The 17,018-nt window shown below is 37.1% G+C and overlaps 1 protein-coding gene across 2 annotated transcripts in view; it reads left to right on the forward strand.

The window, feature by feature from the left end:
- The window catches only part of CNTNAP4 (contactin associated protein family member 4), a 283,179-nt gene that overhangs the window by 179,961 nt on the left and 86,200 nt on the right, over positions 1–17,018 (forward strand). For both annotated transcript variants that reach the window (XM_021672603.2, XM_012437518.2), the window contains 2 exons: positions 5,258–5,429; positions 13,586–13,692. In XM_021672603.2, the coding sequence (XP_021528278.2) occupies positions 5,258–5,429; positions 13,586–13,692 (279 nt within the window). The remainder of the gene's footprint in view (positions 1–5,257; positions 5,430–13,585; positions 13,693–17,018) is intronic.

A 17,018-nucleotide genomic window follows, 5' to 3' on the forward strand; every position in this document is an offset into this window, starting at 1 on the left:
AGTCAAAAGATTCTGACCTGAAGTGTGTTTCTGCAAGGTGGACTTACTTATGTTTACAATTTCTATAATGAGATTGATTTTAAGTAGGCCACCCTCTTCAGTTCTTACCTTCAAACCTTGTTATATTTTCCGAATGTTAAATGATCCTTGTATGTCTTCTTCTGATTTTATGGGCTGATTTAATTGCAGTATTTCCTTGATTATGCCTCTCAGCTCCTTCAGAGCATCCCTATTTCTTCCCTACTGTCCAATGCAGAAGGACAATATTATGCCAATGGTCAAATAATTTAACTTAATCAGCCACAGCAACCTCTTCTCCTTGCTAAGCAATAATGCACTGATACATTTGATGAAGTCAGGGCATCAGCCTTTGACACCAGCTCATCTCCCTTAGAGAACAAAAGCAAATGAAGCGTCCACCTGCCCGGTGGATGCTTGTTTAAATTAAAAGCTTGGAAAAGAAAACCCAAAAAATGGAAATGAATTTTTATCACTGGCAAATTAAAACAAATGTTCTTCTCCATTAGAAATGCAATGTTTTAAAACTGCCAGCAGTAAGACTCACTTCTAATCACATTGAGGTATTTCTTATATTTGCATTGTTTTGTCATTGTTATGTTGCATTTTAATAATTGCTTCTATCTGGAGTCATTTTTTGAATTTGATAGAGGTAGCCCAGTCTTTATTATTCACTAATAAAATACAAATTCTTTTCTAAGTATTGACAGTGAGCACACAGTCCATGAATCAATTTGTAGAATCTTAAAAGCAAAGAAACAAACAAACAAAAAAACTGCTACATAATCCATTACTTTAAAAGGCTGCTTAGGGCCAACAATCTGAAAATATATAATTGCTTCCTTTACTGAGATGTTTAAGCCAGGCTGCTTATAAAACCCTTTGGAATATATGATTGATTTTATGGCAATCCATAGTAACACATTCTTTTAATAAATAGTAAGATGTATGGAACAACTTAACCAAGAGCTTTCACTTCAAAGGAAGAGATTTAGAAGCACTAACAGAGATAAGGAAAAAAATAGGCCTATTGTTAAATGATGCGAAATAAAAGACTGGATAAAATTGTTTGTAAATCATGAAAATAGAATCATCATTCTTCACATATTTTATGTCCTTCATGTTCAGGTTTAACAGTGCCTAGCTAGTTAGTATAAATTCTTACTCTAGTGATTGCTTTTACTCATAGTGTAATGTTATTTTAAGTAAAATATATCACATATGTACTCTGTAATTTTGCTTGTTTTTATTATGATACATATAATATACATCCTTTTTTAACAAATATTTTTGAATAGTTTTAGATTTACAGAAAAGTTGCAAAGATATAGAGGGTTCCTGCACACCCTACATCCAGTTTCCTCTATTGTTCACACCTTACATTACATATACATTTTAAAGATTACTAACAATTTTTCTTAAGTACACACCTACCCCTGTGTCCCTCTGCTAAAGACAGATTATCAATGCATGTCTGTCCCTTGAATCACATCTTTCGATTTCCCATCTTTCGCTCTCCTGAATTTGGGGTTTATTCTTCCTTCATGTTTATTTTAATTTTACATCTGTTAAGGTGTTTCTAAATAATATATTGTGAGAGCTTCCACAATAAAATTCCAACTTCAGGGTTTTCTTAAAAAATTATGAATCTCCCAAGTTTACTTAGATATGTCTGTTTACTCAATCATTTTTTCAATGGATGTTCTTCTGTATCAGAATGTGCTTGACCTTGGCATGAGATTGTGTTGATCATTAAATACAAGCTCTGCAAAATCCAGGCCACCCTCAGATTTTCAGGGCTGAAAGCAAGGGGCCGAATGACAACAGAAGGCCTGCTGCCCAAGTCTGCCCTGCACTGCCCAGCCTTGTGTTTCCAGAACCAGGTTAAGGAGATCCATCTTCCAGGAAGCCCACTTATGGGTTTTGGGCTGGGAATTGTGGATCCTGGGAGTGAACTAGAGGGAAAAGGGTTCTAATTGGACACATCATTTTTTCCTGTGAGGCCTCCTGGTACCATGGGCTAGAGCATGGCTGGAGGAAGGCTAAAGTAGGCTCCCTAAAATGCAGGACTGGCACAGGGACCTGGGTGGTATAGGCAATGCGGTGATCAACTCTTGCCAATTTTAGCTGAAAATCCTTCATCCTGGGAACAAACTCCTCTCCCCAGTCCTGGGCGAACTGTGACTGTCGTTGACCCTGGAAAGTTCTATGTAGATGAGACGCCTCTCTATCACTAGGATCTGTGTTGTCTAGTAGAAAGTGTTTTTTAGATAATTCTTCAGCCAGTTTATGTTCAAGTAAGAAGTTATTCCATGTTGTGAGACACATCTTATCAGTTCTCCTTCTCTCTAAATTTAACCATAAGTTTCCAGTTACAATAGCTCCATTCTTTACCAGTCTTGACAGTGGCTGTCATACTAGGAGAGTGGGCTGGTCCTGAACTAGCAGCCCTCTATATATGCCATGCCAGACTTCTAGTATCCGTCCATCACTTATTACTCTTTACGCCATGCCAGACTTCTAGTATCCATCCATCACTTATTACTCTTTACGCCATGCCAGACTTCTAGTATCTGTCCATCACTTATTACTCTTTACGCCATGCCAGACTTCTAGTATCCGTCCATCACTTATTACTCTTTACTTTTTCCCACCCTCAAACAAGTGCTTTTCACAAAGTCATACTGCATTGTGGTGGTACATTCTGCTCAGCTTTTATCATTTATAAATTACATATTTTACATTTAGATTCTCTAGATTAAGGATGGCTGAGTGTCTGATGTCTGTAAATTCCCTTATGGAATCTTTTGCAATGCCTAACATGCCATGCAGCACAAGCTGGGGATACTGTGTGCAAAATTCTCACATCCCCCTCCCTTGTGTAAAGCAAACATTCTCCATCGAATGAACTGACTACAGCACTGTGAAGTCTAACCTGACATCTCACTTCTGCTGCAGTGACATATAAAGATAATTTATCTGTTATCCTCAGAGGTGCTTAACATGCTGACTGCCTCCAGTAATGGATCCATCCATTAATTCAGCATTAAGTATTCTTCAGAAATCTTCCTATTTTAGGACTTTCATCTCAAATTGGGCTCAGTGCTGAACTTCTCTCTGGTACTGCATTATATTAACTTGTTGCTGCCTCTTATCATAGACTAATGACACTAACCTGGGTTGAACCCCTCTTTGTTCCTAGAATCTCCTGCTTATTGAACATTGTAGCTAGGAATATGGAGTGCCTCATGATAGCATAGCCTGCTTTCTGTAAAATTCCATGAGCTTTCCTCGTGACTCTGGGTTTGCTTAGTTTTGTTCCCTACAGGCATATTGCACAGTTTATTTTATTCTGAATTAGTTTGAGATGTGTCAGGAAACACCACCTGGAGAAAAGAAGATTAGCAGAGTTATTTATATTCCTGGCATATTGTAGTTGCTTCAAAATATTATTGAACTATTATCCTTTCAGTTTTTACCCTAACATTCTTAATTGGCTAATAAGTCATCCAGAATACATACTGAGATTATGGTAACCATATCTTACACTACAGAAGAAATTTAAGCACTGGAAGTGTGTGTAGTATCATACAATAAATTAATACTCAAAAAGCCTTGATGAATTTTTCTTGATCTATTACATTTGAAACTTCAAAGTCTCCATTAGGTTAAAATAAAATCTTTCAACGTGTCTGATAATAGTTTTAAATTTGAATGCTGTCCTTTACTTGCTATGTAAATGTATTTTGTCAGGAAAACAAAGCATTAAGGAAAAATATTATCAGTCCAACAATTTAGTTATAATGGAAATTCACAAGTAGAAAAGTAATGTGGATTGTACAGGAATTAAGAAGTTGCTGACTCACTTCTTATTCTTTGAAATTGTGATAGTGGTTGACTATCACGGCAAACAAATAAAGATTAATGAAAAATAACATAATAACCACCTTTCTACTCTCTATGTCAGTGGGTTCAATGGTTTTGAATTTTAGGTCCCACAAATAAGTGAGAATATGTAATGTTTGTCTTTCTGTGCCTGGCTTATTTCACTTAACATAATGATCTCCAGTTCCCTCCGTGTTGTTGAGGCTGGGAAGGGTAGTGGGAGTTGGGGAGGAGTGGGAGATTGTTAATGGGTACAAAATATAGTTAGAAAGGTTGCATAAGACCTACTATTTGATAGCACAACAGGGTAACTATAGTCAGTAATCACTTAATTGTACATTTTAAAATAACTAAAATAGTTTAATTGGCTTGTTTGTAAAACAAAGGATTAATGCTTGAGAGGATGAATACCCCATTCTCCATGTGATTACCCCATTCTCCAATGTGATTATTTCACATTGCATGCCTGTTTCAAAATATCTCATGTACCCCATATATACACCTACCATGTACCTATACAAATTGAAAATTGTAATGTAGGTATTCATACTCCATATTCATACTCCATAAACTTATTTATTCCACTTGGATAAAGAAACATTTAGAATGTCATTAAAACACAAACAATAATGATTAATTTTATATTTATTATTTAAATAATTATAAACAAGAGTTATATAAATGTTAGTATAAAAATCAGTATAAATAAAACATTCTTTTGTGAGGCAAAGAATAAATAAAATCAAACTGGGAAACGTTTTTGATATTAAGCCATCAAGACTTACTAAAATTTGTGTATTTATCCTGTCAAGCATTTATCCTTTGTGTATAGGAAAATACAATAATTAATTTGATAAACAGTTGCTAATGTTATTCCAAGTCAAGATAACCCATTTTTCAAATAGTTAGCTTTATAAATACAAAGACATTTCACCATTATTAAAGTATCTTTTCTTATACATAGTACATGTTTTCATCTTTTATGTTCTTTTAATTTTGCAGTTCAAAATACTGTGTTCCCATCTGTAAGTTGTATGTAGTTTAATATTGCTGACTGGCATGTTTAGGATTCTGGAGCTAATGTGTATATTTTTCAAATCTAGATCAAACTAATATCCTTGCACATTACTATAATACTAATAACTACCTGGGAATGCTATGTAATTAAAATATTCTTCGTATGAATTTCAATTTGTAATTTAGATCAAACTAATAATGACTACAGTCATTATTCCCTGCTTGAATACAGAAAATAATCATATGCCTATTTATTTTATTTTTTAAAATGAAGTTGTCAGTGATACTGAATTCTGATTCATTATGATGCATACTTATTTAATTTTGTTTTTATCAGGTTGTCCTGACAAAAGCTTTGGATCCAAATGTAGAAGTCCACTTGGTGGATTTCAGGGATGTATGAGGCTCATTTCTATCAGCGGCAAAGTGGTAGATCTGATTTCAGTTCAGCAGGGGTCCCTTGGGAACTTCAGTGACCTTCAGATAGACTCATGTGGCATCTCAGACAGGTAGGGACAATCTCACTTCATTTCAACCTACTTTCAAACTTTGGCATTAGATGAAAATTTATATGTAAGATGAACAATTATTCTCTCCTCCTCCTCATTCTTATCTGTTCCACAGGAAATGGGTTGTATTTCATTAGAGATAAGAAAAAATGCACCCTTTGTTTAAATGTCACATTTTAAATGACAAAATTTGGAAGACTTGGCCATCTTATGTATGGCCACGTATGTACACATGCTGCCAGTTCATGAAAGATAATGTTGATGCTGGTGTAATTTTAGATGAGTATAGATGTATCAAAAATATGTTGCTAATCTCAATATATTAAAGCACCTGAATAGTAAAATTGATCATCAAATACCAATAAATTTGAGACTGTGTGGTTAGTTATTAAACTGACATTTGATACCCTGACAGTGGAATATTTTCCAAGGCAGGGGAATTCAAGTGGTAACAATTTTCCTAATGTGCCTTTTTGAAAACTCATTACCATCTTCTCTGCAGGGAAAATAAAAATGAACTTCTCCTCTAGAGAAGGTTGGGGGTGTAGTATTGATCAAGATATAAGGATGATCGAAGAGTTTCAGTAAGAGCATCAGTACAGGACATGACAGGGCAGGACTTGAGAGTTAATTGTGGAGGACAAATAACCTTAAAAATAATATATATGTATTTTTGAGACAAGGTCTGGCTCTGTTGCCGAGGCTGGAGTGCACTGGTGTGATCTTAGCCCACTGCAGCTTCTGCCTTCTTAACTCAAGCTATCCTCCTATCTCAGCCTCCCAAGTTGCTGGGACTACAGACATGCAACACCACGCCGGGCTAATTTTTATATTTTTTTCTGTAGAGACAGGGTTTTGCCATGTGACCCAGGATGGTCTTGAACACATGAGCTCAAGCTATCTGCCCACTTTAGCCTCCCAAAGTGTTGGAATTACAGGCATGAGCCACTACACCCAGCCAAAAATAATAATTAATAGTTAATAATAATTGAAACCTGTGGTTAGACATGAGCAACTATAGCTAAGTCATCTTGTCAGTCATGCTTTAATATCAAGGCTGTTAATTTTAATTATTGAGTTTAATGGAATGTCATACCATTACAGATTAAACAATTTTTTAAACAGTGTGACAAAATTAGCTTCAACCCTGTAGTAATGTTCAATATGTATTTTGAATAAATACATAAATTGTGAGCATCAAAAGTAACTTTTTACTTTTATGAAACATTTTGTCAACAAAAAGACTCTTCTATTTGTATACAACAGACCACTCAGTAGTATTTGTCAATCCTATTTTGAACATTAATACTTCATTATGTCCAGAAAACAGTAATAATAATCATATTTAGCAATAAGAGTAGAAGGACATACTTTCCTCCCCACAAATGTTTGTTTATTTAAAACAATTTGCAGAGAAAACAATTCTTTTCTTTTTCTTTTTCTTTTTTTTTTTGAGTCGATGTTTTGCTCTGTCACTTAGGCTGGAGTGTAGTGGCACGATCTCAGTTCACCACAACCTCTGTCTCCCAGGTTCAAGTGATTCTCCTGCCTCAGCCTCCCGAATAGCTGGGATTATAGGCATGTGCCATCCCACCCAGCTAATTTTGTATTTTTAGTAGAGACGGGGTTTCTCCATGTTGGTCAGGCTGGTCTCGAACTCCTGACCTCAGGTGATCCACCCACCTTGGCCTCCCAAAGTGCTGGGTTTACAGATATGAGCCACCATGCCTGTTGAAAAAAATTCTTTCTATAATGAAAGATGATATGAAAATAGAGAATTTAGACATTAAACCTCAACTGGGTTGATTTGAGGATTGAATGACTTCTGGGTCCAGTTTTTTGAATTTGTTCATAGTTATAACCTTAACAACTCTGGAACCTAAAACCTGATTTGGGGGAGGGCACACAGTGAGGCTTCCTGGGCCTGGCTTCTCAATATGAGGCTTGTTCACAGAGGCAGGGACTCCCCAACCCCTGATGGGGAGCGGCCATCAGGGAAACTGGCAGGGAGAGGGTCAGTCATACACACTGAGTGATAGTGCATGTTGACTATTTCAGATTGCAGAGCATTCATTGGGTACAAGTATATCTACCCTTTGTCCTATGTAAACATGTTCTGGAACTGCCATTTTATATAAGGACTCCCAGTTGCCTACAATCCGAAGGTACATACTTTCTGTAAAATAGAGGACCATCAGCACAATTGGAGAATATATCACTTTAGTACCATACCATAAAAATGCTTTTTTCAGAAGTAGCAAATTATGGATAGATCTTGACTACACGTTTCCTTTCAAAAGATGCTTTAGGCTAACAGTAACCCTAACAATCTTTAAAAAAAATAGCAAAAATCAAAGTAGCATTTGCGTACCTTCTAAATTTCCACGTGTGTCTCTAAACCTATTGTCTTATACTCGCAGCAGATTTATATTTGGTTTGGTCTTATATGCTATACCTGCTGACATGGTATCCCAAGATGGATGGCATCCCATACATTAAATGGACCTTTAAAAAAAAAAATCTGTGTACCAGGCCTCATGCTAAGCACTTAACGTGAATGAGCGTTTAAATCAAGCCTCGCAAAATCTCTTAGAACCTGTTCTTAATAGTGTTTGTTTTCTATAAATATGGAATCAGATGTACGGAGAGAGTAAGTTGGCTAACATGACATGTCTAAGAAAAGGCATAGCCCAGCCTCTAATCCAAGCATGCTGGATCCAGGGAAGTCCCCTAAATGTTTGCCTACCATGCCATGCAGCCCCTCTGGGTGCAAGTTAACATTTGGGGTGGTTAATATTTAATCCATGCATAATAAATATGTCATTTGATGGTTTAATAAACTATAATTAAAAACAAGAAGTAACATTAAAAATATTAACAATCTGACAGGAAATTAATGCAGGTTTTTAAAAACTATAATTGACTTTAAGTTGGCTCAGACCTACACATAAAGGTGTAATTACAAATACATATGCATATTCATATTACATGGCTATTAACACACACTCTCTACACATGCACCATTGTAGTTTTTCCACACAGTTTTTCTTACGTATACACACTCGTATGCTCATTCACATAGCCCAAAGCTTCTTAACACATTCACACACCATTCTTACACACATTTACTCAACTCCTCACATATTTTTAATCATGCACACTCACACACATGCACATGACCATCCTTATACACTTCTCCACTCCTAAGTCCTACTCACACTTCTTATATTCACATCTTCCTTATACAGAGTCATTCTGCCACCACACATACACCTAGAAGACCTCCCCTCATCCTCTGTGGACATGCAGCAGGGTGGCCCTCAGTCCAGGGACTCTGGAGAGGGGTGGCTGACGGGTGAGTACAGAACTGAAAAGGCAGCTGCTGTCCAAGTCCCCACATCTGGGGCCAAAATGTGAGCGGGGCTAGGGCAGGAGAGATGGCTACTAAGACAACAATTCTTACGAAGTTGCTTGGACCTAAAACACTTACTAAAGGAAATTGTTTAGTATATCATTTGTTATCAAAGGACGCCTGGGCTGCAGAGACCCCTGACAGGAACTAAGAGCCTGTCGAGTGACAATGTCCACCTCGTGACCTCAGCAAGCCCAGCACCAGCTCCTGGCTTCCTTGGCTCCAGCCTCTGCACCTCCATCGCCTGCCCTTCCAATTCGCCCCTACTACCTGGCCCTCGGGCTCTGGCCTCCAGGCTCCATGGCATCATCCTCCATCCAGGCCCATCGTTGGTGGAGTTTCTACCTGCCTACTTTCTTTCTGGTGGAGTTTCTACCTGCCTATTTCCCTCCCCTCTTCTCCATGGAGCCCTCAAACCTGCCCTTTCTTCCTTATGCTTACATGTGGGGTTTATTCCAGCTGATTTGAAGATCATGGTGTTATTCTGCCTCCTGTAATACTGAAGGCATGGCCTTTTTGGAGGTGAGCATTAGGGATATGAGGAGCTTGGTTCTTGTCAATATCAAAATTTTGAGGAAGAGTATAAAATATGAATTGTGATGGTCATCATTATCCTGGCACTCATAGGCACTTAAGTTTGTTTCCCTAAATGTGAAAATGTGTAGAGTTTACTTCAATATTAATTCCAGCCAATCTTTACATTGTATGAAAGCTTTTGAAATTTACATTGAAATGGAAAGGGAATCAGGAGACATCAAAATCTTACTATCACTTTAGGTTTGGGTATGTTGATATAGGCGTTTGTTAAAGTTCACAAGCAATGGAAATGATGGCAATAACCAAGGAAAAGCTTTAGTGGCTAGAGGAAATGGGTTAATGAATTGTCTTATCTTGAATTGGAGTGAGTAGGGAGGATAAAAGTGTAAAATACAACTGTTTAGAACATTTGGCGAGAATGAGTACTATAGAACATGTCATCGGTTACTAGTAGAAACATTACTGTAATATAATGACTTTAAATAAAATTCACAATTTAATCTTTCACATTTGAATTAAAAATATGAAAAATCTAGTCCAACAAGAATCAAGAAAAATTGACTCAGTTGGTCTTTTTGAAGCAGATCAAATAGAAATAGCATGTGTATCACAATCATTTAAGAGTCATTCTTTTGGATTTTAGGCAAAGCCACTTAGATTGAATTCCTTTTGAAATGTAGTTTGAACTTTGCTAAAGAATAGCCTTTGGTTTTCTGTTCCTGCGTTAGTTTGCTATAAATAGTGGTCTGTAGCTCCATCTGTGTTCCTGCAAAGGATGTGATCGCACTCTTTTTCATGGCTGCATAGTATTCCATGGTGTATATGTACCACATTTTCTTTATCTAGTTTATCATTAATGAGCATTTAGATTGATTCCGTGTCTTTGCCATTGAGAATACTAATGCAATGAGTATAGCATTTCCTTGCTTAGAAGTGGAGCTAAATGATGAGACTATATAGACATAAAGAGGGGAGCAACATGCACACTGGAATCTGTTGGAGGTTGGAGGGTGGGAGGAAGGAGAGGATCAGGAAAAATAACTAATGGGTGCTAGGCTCAGTACCTGGGTGATGAAATCATCTGTACAACAAACCCTTATGACACAAGTTTACCTCATAAAAAACCTGCACCTAAGTTACCCCTGAACTTAAAATAAGAGTTAAAAAAAAAGACATAAAATACCCAGTAGATTAAAAAAAAAAAGTTTTTTCTGAATAATCTCCTTTTAGATTTGATTACTGAGAATTGTTATTGTTTTAATATTTTAAAATCTCCTTGGTTTTACACATTGTCATTGATTTGAAATGCTTAAAATTAAATAAATCGTGATACATTTTTGAATGAATTCCTGTGAATCTATAAAAATGCTAAATATATATAAACTTAATGAATATAAAAAGATGCCCATTATTAGTTTTTGGTTTCTTAAAAAGCGGATTGTAAAGTAGTGTTTCTTTATTTTTATATTTATGAATATATATACATATCTACATGTTTGTAGTGGTCATTCATACACAGTGAAATTGCCAATGGCATTTCTTTTTTATTTTGTCCTGGATTGCTTAATTTCTGTACAGTGGACATTTCATTTTCTTATAATTAAGAAAAATACATAATGTTTTTGGTTAAAATTGGAAAAAATTCTCTAAGCAAATCATGAAGTTTCCATCCTTCGTTTTAATAAAGGAGATGGCAGAAACCCTATTATGAATACATTCTTGGCAGGCTTTGTAGTTTATTTTTTAATTGGGGGTGAATGAGGGCATTTAAAGCCTTGGTCTTTGGGTATGTTTCAGTCTGAATTCTAAAAGGTATCAGTAATTTGATCAGGGTTATTTGAGTCCATACCACAAGTTCCCAAACTGTTTATCCTTGGTACACTGCCTATTTGTACATGGTGTGCTACCTGTCTCGGTAACTTTTTTTTTTTTTTTCTGAGTTGGAGTCTCACTCTCTTGCCCAGACTGGCGTGCAGTGGCGTGGTCTTGGCTCACTGCAACCTCTGCCTCCCGGCTTCAAGCCTTTCTCCTGCCTCAGCCGTCCAAGTAGCTGGGATTACAGGCATGCGCCACCATATCCAGCTAATTTTTTGTACTTTTGGTGGAGTCGGCGTTTCACCATGTTGGCCAGGCTGGGCTCAAACTCCTGACCTCATGATCTGCCCGCCTTGGCCTCCCTAAGTGCTGGGATTACAGGTGTGAGCCACTGCGACCAGCCGACTTTACCGTGCCTCTGAGTGGAAAGATAGATCTAACCCTTTGATTTAAAAAGTGGCTTAGCTATGAATAGCTTAATAAGTATTTATTTCCTTACAACTAGCTAACAGTGTCAGTGAGATGAGGCCATCTGTGTTTTCTTATTGGTGTTTAAAGGAGTTAGGATCCTACCTCCCCAGAGGCTGGGAGACAGGGGCTCTATCTTTCTTAATGATTACATTTCAAAGGGGTGGTTCCCAGGTCCTTGAAGGACATTGCTGGGTTGTAAAACTGGCAAGAGGCTGGGAGAAGATTTACATCTCAAAGGGACAAAGAAAGAACTGATCACTGTAAGTTTTCTTAAGTAAATGCTCTAAGATAACGGAGTCCAGGGCCTACAGTCAGCAAGAAACCTATCTGAACTTTGGTTAAGCTGAGGGGAATGTTAGTGCCATTTTAGTCCTTATAATGAGGGGGAGAAAATCCATAATATTATTTTTCAGTTAAAATTGGAAAAATTATAGAAGCAAAACAGGAAGTTCTCATCCTTAGTTTTAATAAAGGAAGTGGCAGAAAACGTATCACAAATATATTCTTGGCAGGTTTTGTAGTTTATTTATTTGTTAACCTCTAATGAATGAGGGCATTTAAATCTTGATCACAATGTATCTTTCATTCTAAATCGTAAAGGCATCAAAAATTTGATCAGGGCTATTTGAGTCAATAACAAAAGTTTCTAAGCTTCTTTTTTAATCTATGGCTCCCTATGTGTCTCAGTAATTTTCACTGTGCTCCTAAGCCAAAAGACCCTCCTAACACTAGAAATATATCCCTAACCTTAAAAAGTGGTTTAGGTCCAAAAAACTTAACAAATATACCCTAACAACTTAGGAACCCTTTGAAAAAAGTAACAACTTAGGAACCCTTTGAAAAAAGTAATACAAATTATTGGAAAAAAATAATTTTATTTTGAGTTAAACACAGTGACTTAGTGTTTAGGCATGTGTACCCATTGAACACTGCTCAGTTTTTCAAAACTTGAAATGAGGTCAGACTCCAGAGCTGCGCATGGTGGTGAAAGCCTGTAATCCCAGCTACTCCAGAGGCTGAGGCAGGAGAGTCCAGGAGGCAGAACCCCTGCTTGAAACCAGGAGGCAGAGGTTGCAGTGAGCCAAGATTGTGCCACTGCTCTCCAGCCTGGTTAACAGAGTGAGACTCTGTCTTAAAAACAAAAACAAAAACAAAGAAAAGAAAGATCAGGCACCATTAGCCTCATTTTTTGTTCAATGTTGATTTCACATGGCACTTGCTTTTTTAAAAAATCAGTTACTAAAACCCTGATCCTACAGCTAGGATGTGATTAAAGGGAATATATGATGATCTAATGTTGAAACTAAACTACCTCAAGCTAGTTAGTAAGTCACACAGTATTTGATAGATGTTGAGTATGATAGATATTTCTCTTGAAAACTTAAATTATCCTGGGAGTCTCTGTGAGTTCTGATTTGCACCTTAGAGCACCCTGACACACTGCTTGAAATCTGAGTCTATGCTGTATCTTCTCCTACATTCCTAGAAGTGTACCTCAAGTGAAGAAAGATATTTCTCTGTGTTCCTTTTTTCTTTTTTACTTTTATTTTTATTCCTTCTCCTTTCAATGTTCGAAAAATGTAGCAATTCAATGTGATAAAAATGTTATTTCATGGATGCTGTTGATATTCCTGGCAACATATTGAATTGTGTTATGTCTGTTAGGGCAAATGAAGGGCTCTGATACAGTGAGACACGTTGAAAATGAAGTAATCGTGACTACCTGAGAATTGACTGAAATCTGATGAATTTATTGATCTAAGCTTTAGTTCTGTGATTAAAGTGATTAACAACAGACTGAAGCATCATTAGTCATTGTGTTAGAGTTGACATGTGTCTTTCTCATGACCATGTATAAATGATCAAAACTTTAAGATGTCTGAAAATAGAAACTGGTGCTTGTATCTGCACCTTCTTTTAGGTGTTTGCCCAACTATTGTGAACACGGTGGGGAGTGTTCCCAGTCTTGGAGCACCTTTCATTGTAACTGTACCAACACTGGTTACAGAGGAGCTACTTGCCATAACTGTAAGTGGAACACATCTGCTTTTTCTTGCCCCCGTGATGGTTTCTTTGTCCCATTTCCCTTTTCATTACCGTGTGTATATATGTCCATGCTGTGCAAACTTAGCATCCAGTTGTTAATCCACATCTCGTTTCATAAAGTAGTCAAGATTCCATGTAGAAACATACAATATGAAATAGGTAAGAAAAGAGGACAATACCTGGCAAAGGGAAAATACATATAGAAGATGAAAGGTAGCTAAGGATTGAAAATAAATTCCCTGCAGAACGTGAATTTAGTTATCTCGTTCTGTTACTTGAATTGGGCCGGCATTTTGACACTAAACTTTCTAGAAGGCACAGTACAAGTGGAAACATGATCAGTTACCAAATTCCTACTATTCATACAATTAAACAAAGAGATTCTCAGAAACAGCGCTGGTTGGACTTGGGGCAGGGTGATTTGTGGTATGAAGATTTAGATATCCAATGGAGACTAAATGTCATAGTCTATTTGGGTAGTTGTAACAGAATGCCATTGCCTAGGTGACTTATAAACTGCGGAAATATATTTCTCATGGTTCTGGAGGCTGAGAAGATCAAGATTAAGATGCCAGCAGATTAGTTGAGGGTATGCTTCTTGGTTCATAGACTTCTATCTTCTCACTGTGTCCTCACATGGTGGAAGGGGTGAGGGATCTCTCTGGGATCTCTCTTTTTGCCTTTTTTTTTTTTTTTTGAGATGGGATTTCATTCTTGTTGTCCAGGCTGGAGTGCAATGGCACGATCTCAGCTCACCGAAACCTCCGCCTCCTGACTTCAAGTGATTCTCCTGTCTCATCCTCCGGAGTAGCTGGGATTACACTCGTACACCATCATGCCCAGCTAATTTTGTATTTTTAGTAGAGATGAGGTTTCTCCATGTTGGTCAGGCTGGTCTCAAACTCCCGACCTCAGGTGATCCGCCCACCTTGGCCTCCCAAAATGCTGAGATTACACATGTGAGCCACCGTGCCCGGCCTGGGATCTCTTTAACAAGGGCACTAATACCATTCATGAGGGTTTCACTCTCATGACCTAATCACTTCACTAAGGGCCCACCTCCAAATACCACCATATTAGGAATTTTCAGGGGAGGGGACATATGAGTTTTGAGGGGACATAACCTTCAGTCTGTTGCACTCGATAATCCTTACATTTTCTTGCCTCACCTAGTTAATGAGTGTGATAAGGAAAAGGATGGTAGATAATGATTAAATTATGGTGGTAGATCAATAGTTAATTTTATACAATACTTTCTAAATGTCAGGTACTTACCTAGTATTTTATATGTCCTAACTCTTTTAATTCTGATGGTCATCCTAGTAGGTGAATACAATTATATGCAACTTACTTATAAAGTAATAGATATTAATCCACTTGTTCAAGCTACTTAAAATAGTTGAGGCAGAGTGAGGACGTGAACATGTGGCATCATCTTCTAGAGCCTGGGATAACAACCAATGCCCTTTTTTTTTTTCTGTATTAGAAATCATGCAATTTTTTTTTTCTGGTGAAATGCTTGCATGTGTTGAAAGGCTCATGTTATTTCATTGTCCAGTTGTTCCAGTGCATATTACGGTAAGACCAAAATGCCCATCCCCTCATTTTTTCCTATTGTTACTGACATTTCTGAGCAACTGGACTCCTAGTATTATCTCCTATAGCCTTGAATTAAGGCATGGATATTAGGTACAAAGCCATCAGTCTCATCACTTTTGGTCTATTACACTGTACTCTGCTTTGTGCTCCTGCCAGAGTTGAGATTGGAATCCTGGGCTCTCAGCTCTGGGGGCCTGCACAGAGGACCCTCGGAAGCCCTGATTTAGTGCTGGGAAGGACATCGGAGAATCTCCCAGTTATACCACTATTGCTGGAGTCATTCCTGGGCATGAATTGTGTATATTGAGGTGCCTCATAAGATTTTTATGAAGAATGTTTGCCGGTGAGAAAGCCACACCTCACCTGTACCAAGAAGCCACCACCTCACCTGTACCCACATGCCAAGTTATCTGACTCAGGACACCCAGCTAGTGGAGGGACAGTATTTTTTTTTTAATATCCTCCATTATCCCCATGTAGTAACTAACTCAAAACAGAAAGCTTTTCAGTGTTTTCACTATTCATTTTAATTGTTATCAATGACTGAATCTAAATATAAACCAAACAACTCTGAAGTCAAAAATTAGATAATAAATAAAGTTACTTTCATCTGTGACCCACAATTTGATCCAATAATTGAGTTTAATTTTTTAGGTTCTTGAGAAGACAGCTCTAATAGAGCTGAAGGGTTTTTTTCCCGTAGCTATTCTGAGAAATGGAGCCAGATCAACAGTCTTGGTTATAGTGGAGGGCAGGAGATGGGGTTTGTTACAAAGCCTTATTAGGAAATAATCATTAAACAGTCATGGTATAAAAATCAAGCCATACACATAAAGCAGAAGCCCTTCCAAATATTCTCATCCAATCCTTTTCCACAGCTACAAAGTTGTGATATTCTGCCAAACTCTCTCAAGGACTTTATGAACATATGCACGTATACATAGAAATGTATGAACTGGTCATTTTTACATGCCCACTTCAGTGCACAAAATGCAAATGTGACTGGAAAACGATCCATGCTTATTTCTCTAGCAGTGTGATATATAATAGGAACAAAATAAAACCATCACACTGTGGAGAAGTGTGGAAGTAAATTTATATGATTACTTGAAATCTTGGTAACATTGAACAAATTAGCCATATTGTTTTGTGTTTTCTAACCACTCATTAACATAATTTTCAAAACTGAAATAGATTCCGGGATGAATATTTAGGGGATTGTTTATTTCTCATTTCACAGAATAAAATGCTTAACGGAAGTTCTCGTTATGTTTGGCCAAGTGCTTAGTGAGAGGTGTGTGTTATATACAAGTGTTAATATGAACCTTGTACATGGCAAATATAGTATTATATAATTAAAAACATCCAAACATCCGATTATGGATCTAAATACATTGAAGTCACTTGAGGGCATAGTTCATACAAGTATTTCTTCTGCTTTGAATTTTAATTATCTTGATTCTCATTATAGAGCATTGATGGGAGTTTCTTCAGTAAATTACTCTAAAAATTATTGATGAGGAGCTTTGTGAATGATATTTGTTTTATGAAAAAATATTTTATCTATAATTTTCTGTGAGAATGGGGTATAGTTACAACATGATTTAAAATGTTTCTACTGTATACTTATTGGCTAACAGCAGGTTATTTAATGAGGTTGCACTGTTGTGCTTTAGACATTAGGTTATTAAAAGGTGCTACTAGAATTA

This window comes from Aotus nancymaae, unplaced genomic scaffold (genome assembly GCF_030222135.1).
Source record: "Aotus nancymaae isolate 86718 unplaced genomic scaffold, 86718_ANA_hifiasm-v0.15.2.pri h1tg000030l, whole genome shotgun sequence".
Lineage (NCBI taxonomy): Eukaryota > Metazoa > Chordata > Mammalia > Primates > Aotidae > Aotus > Aotus nancymaae.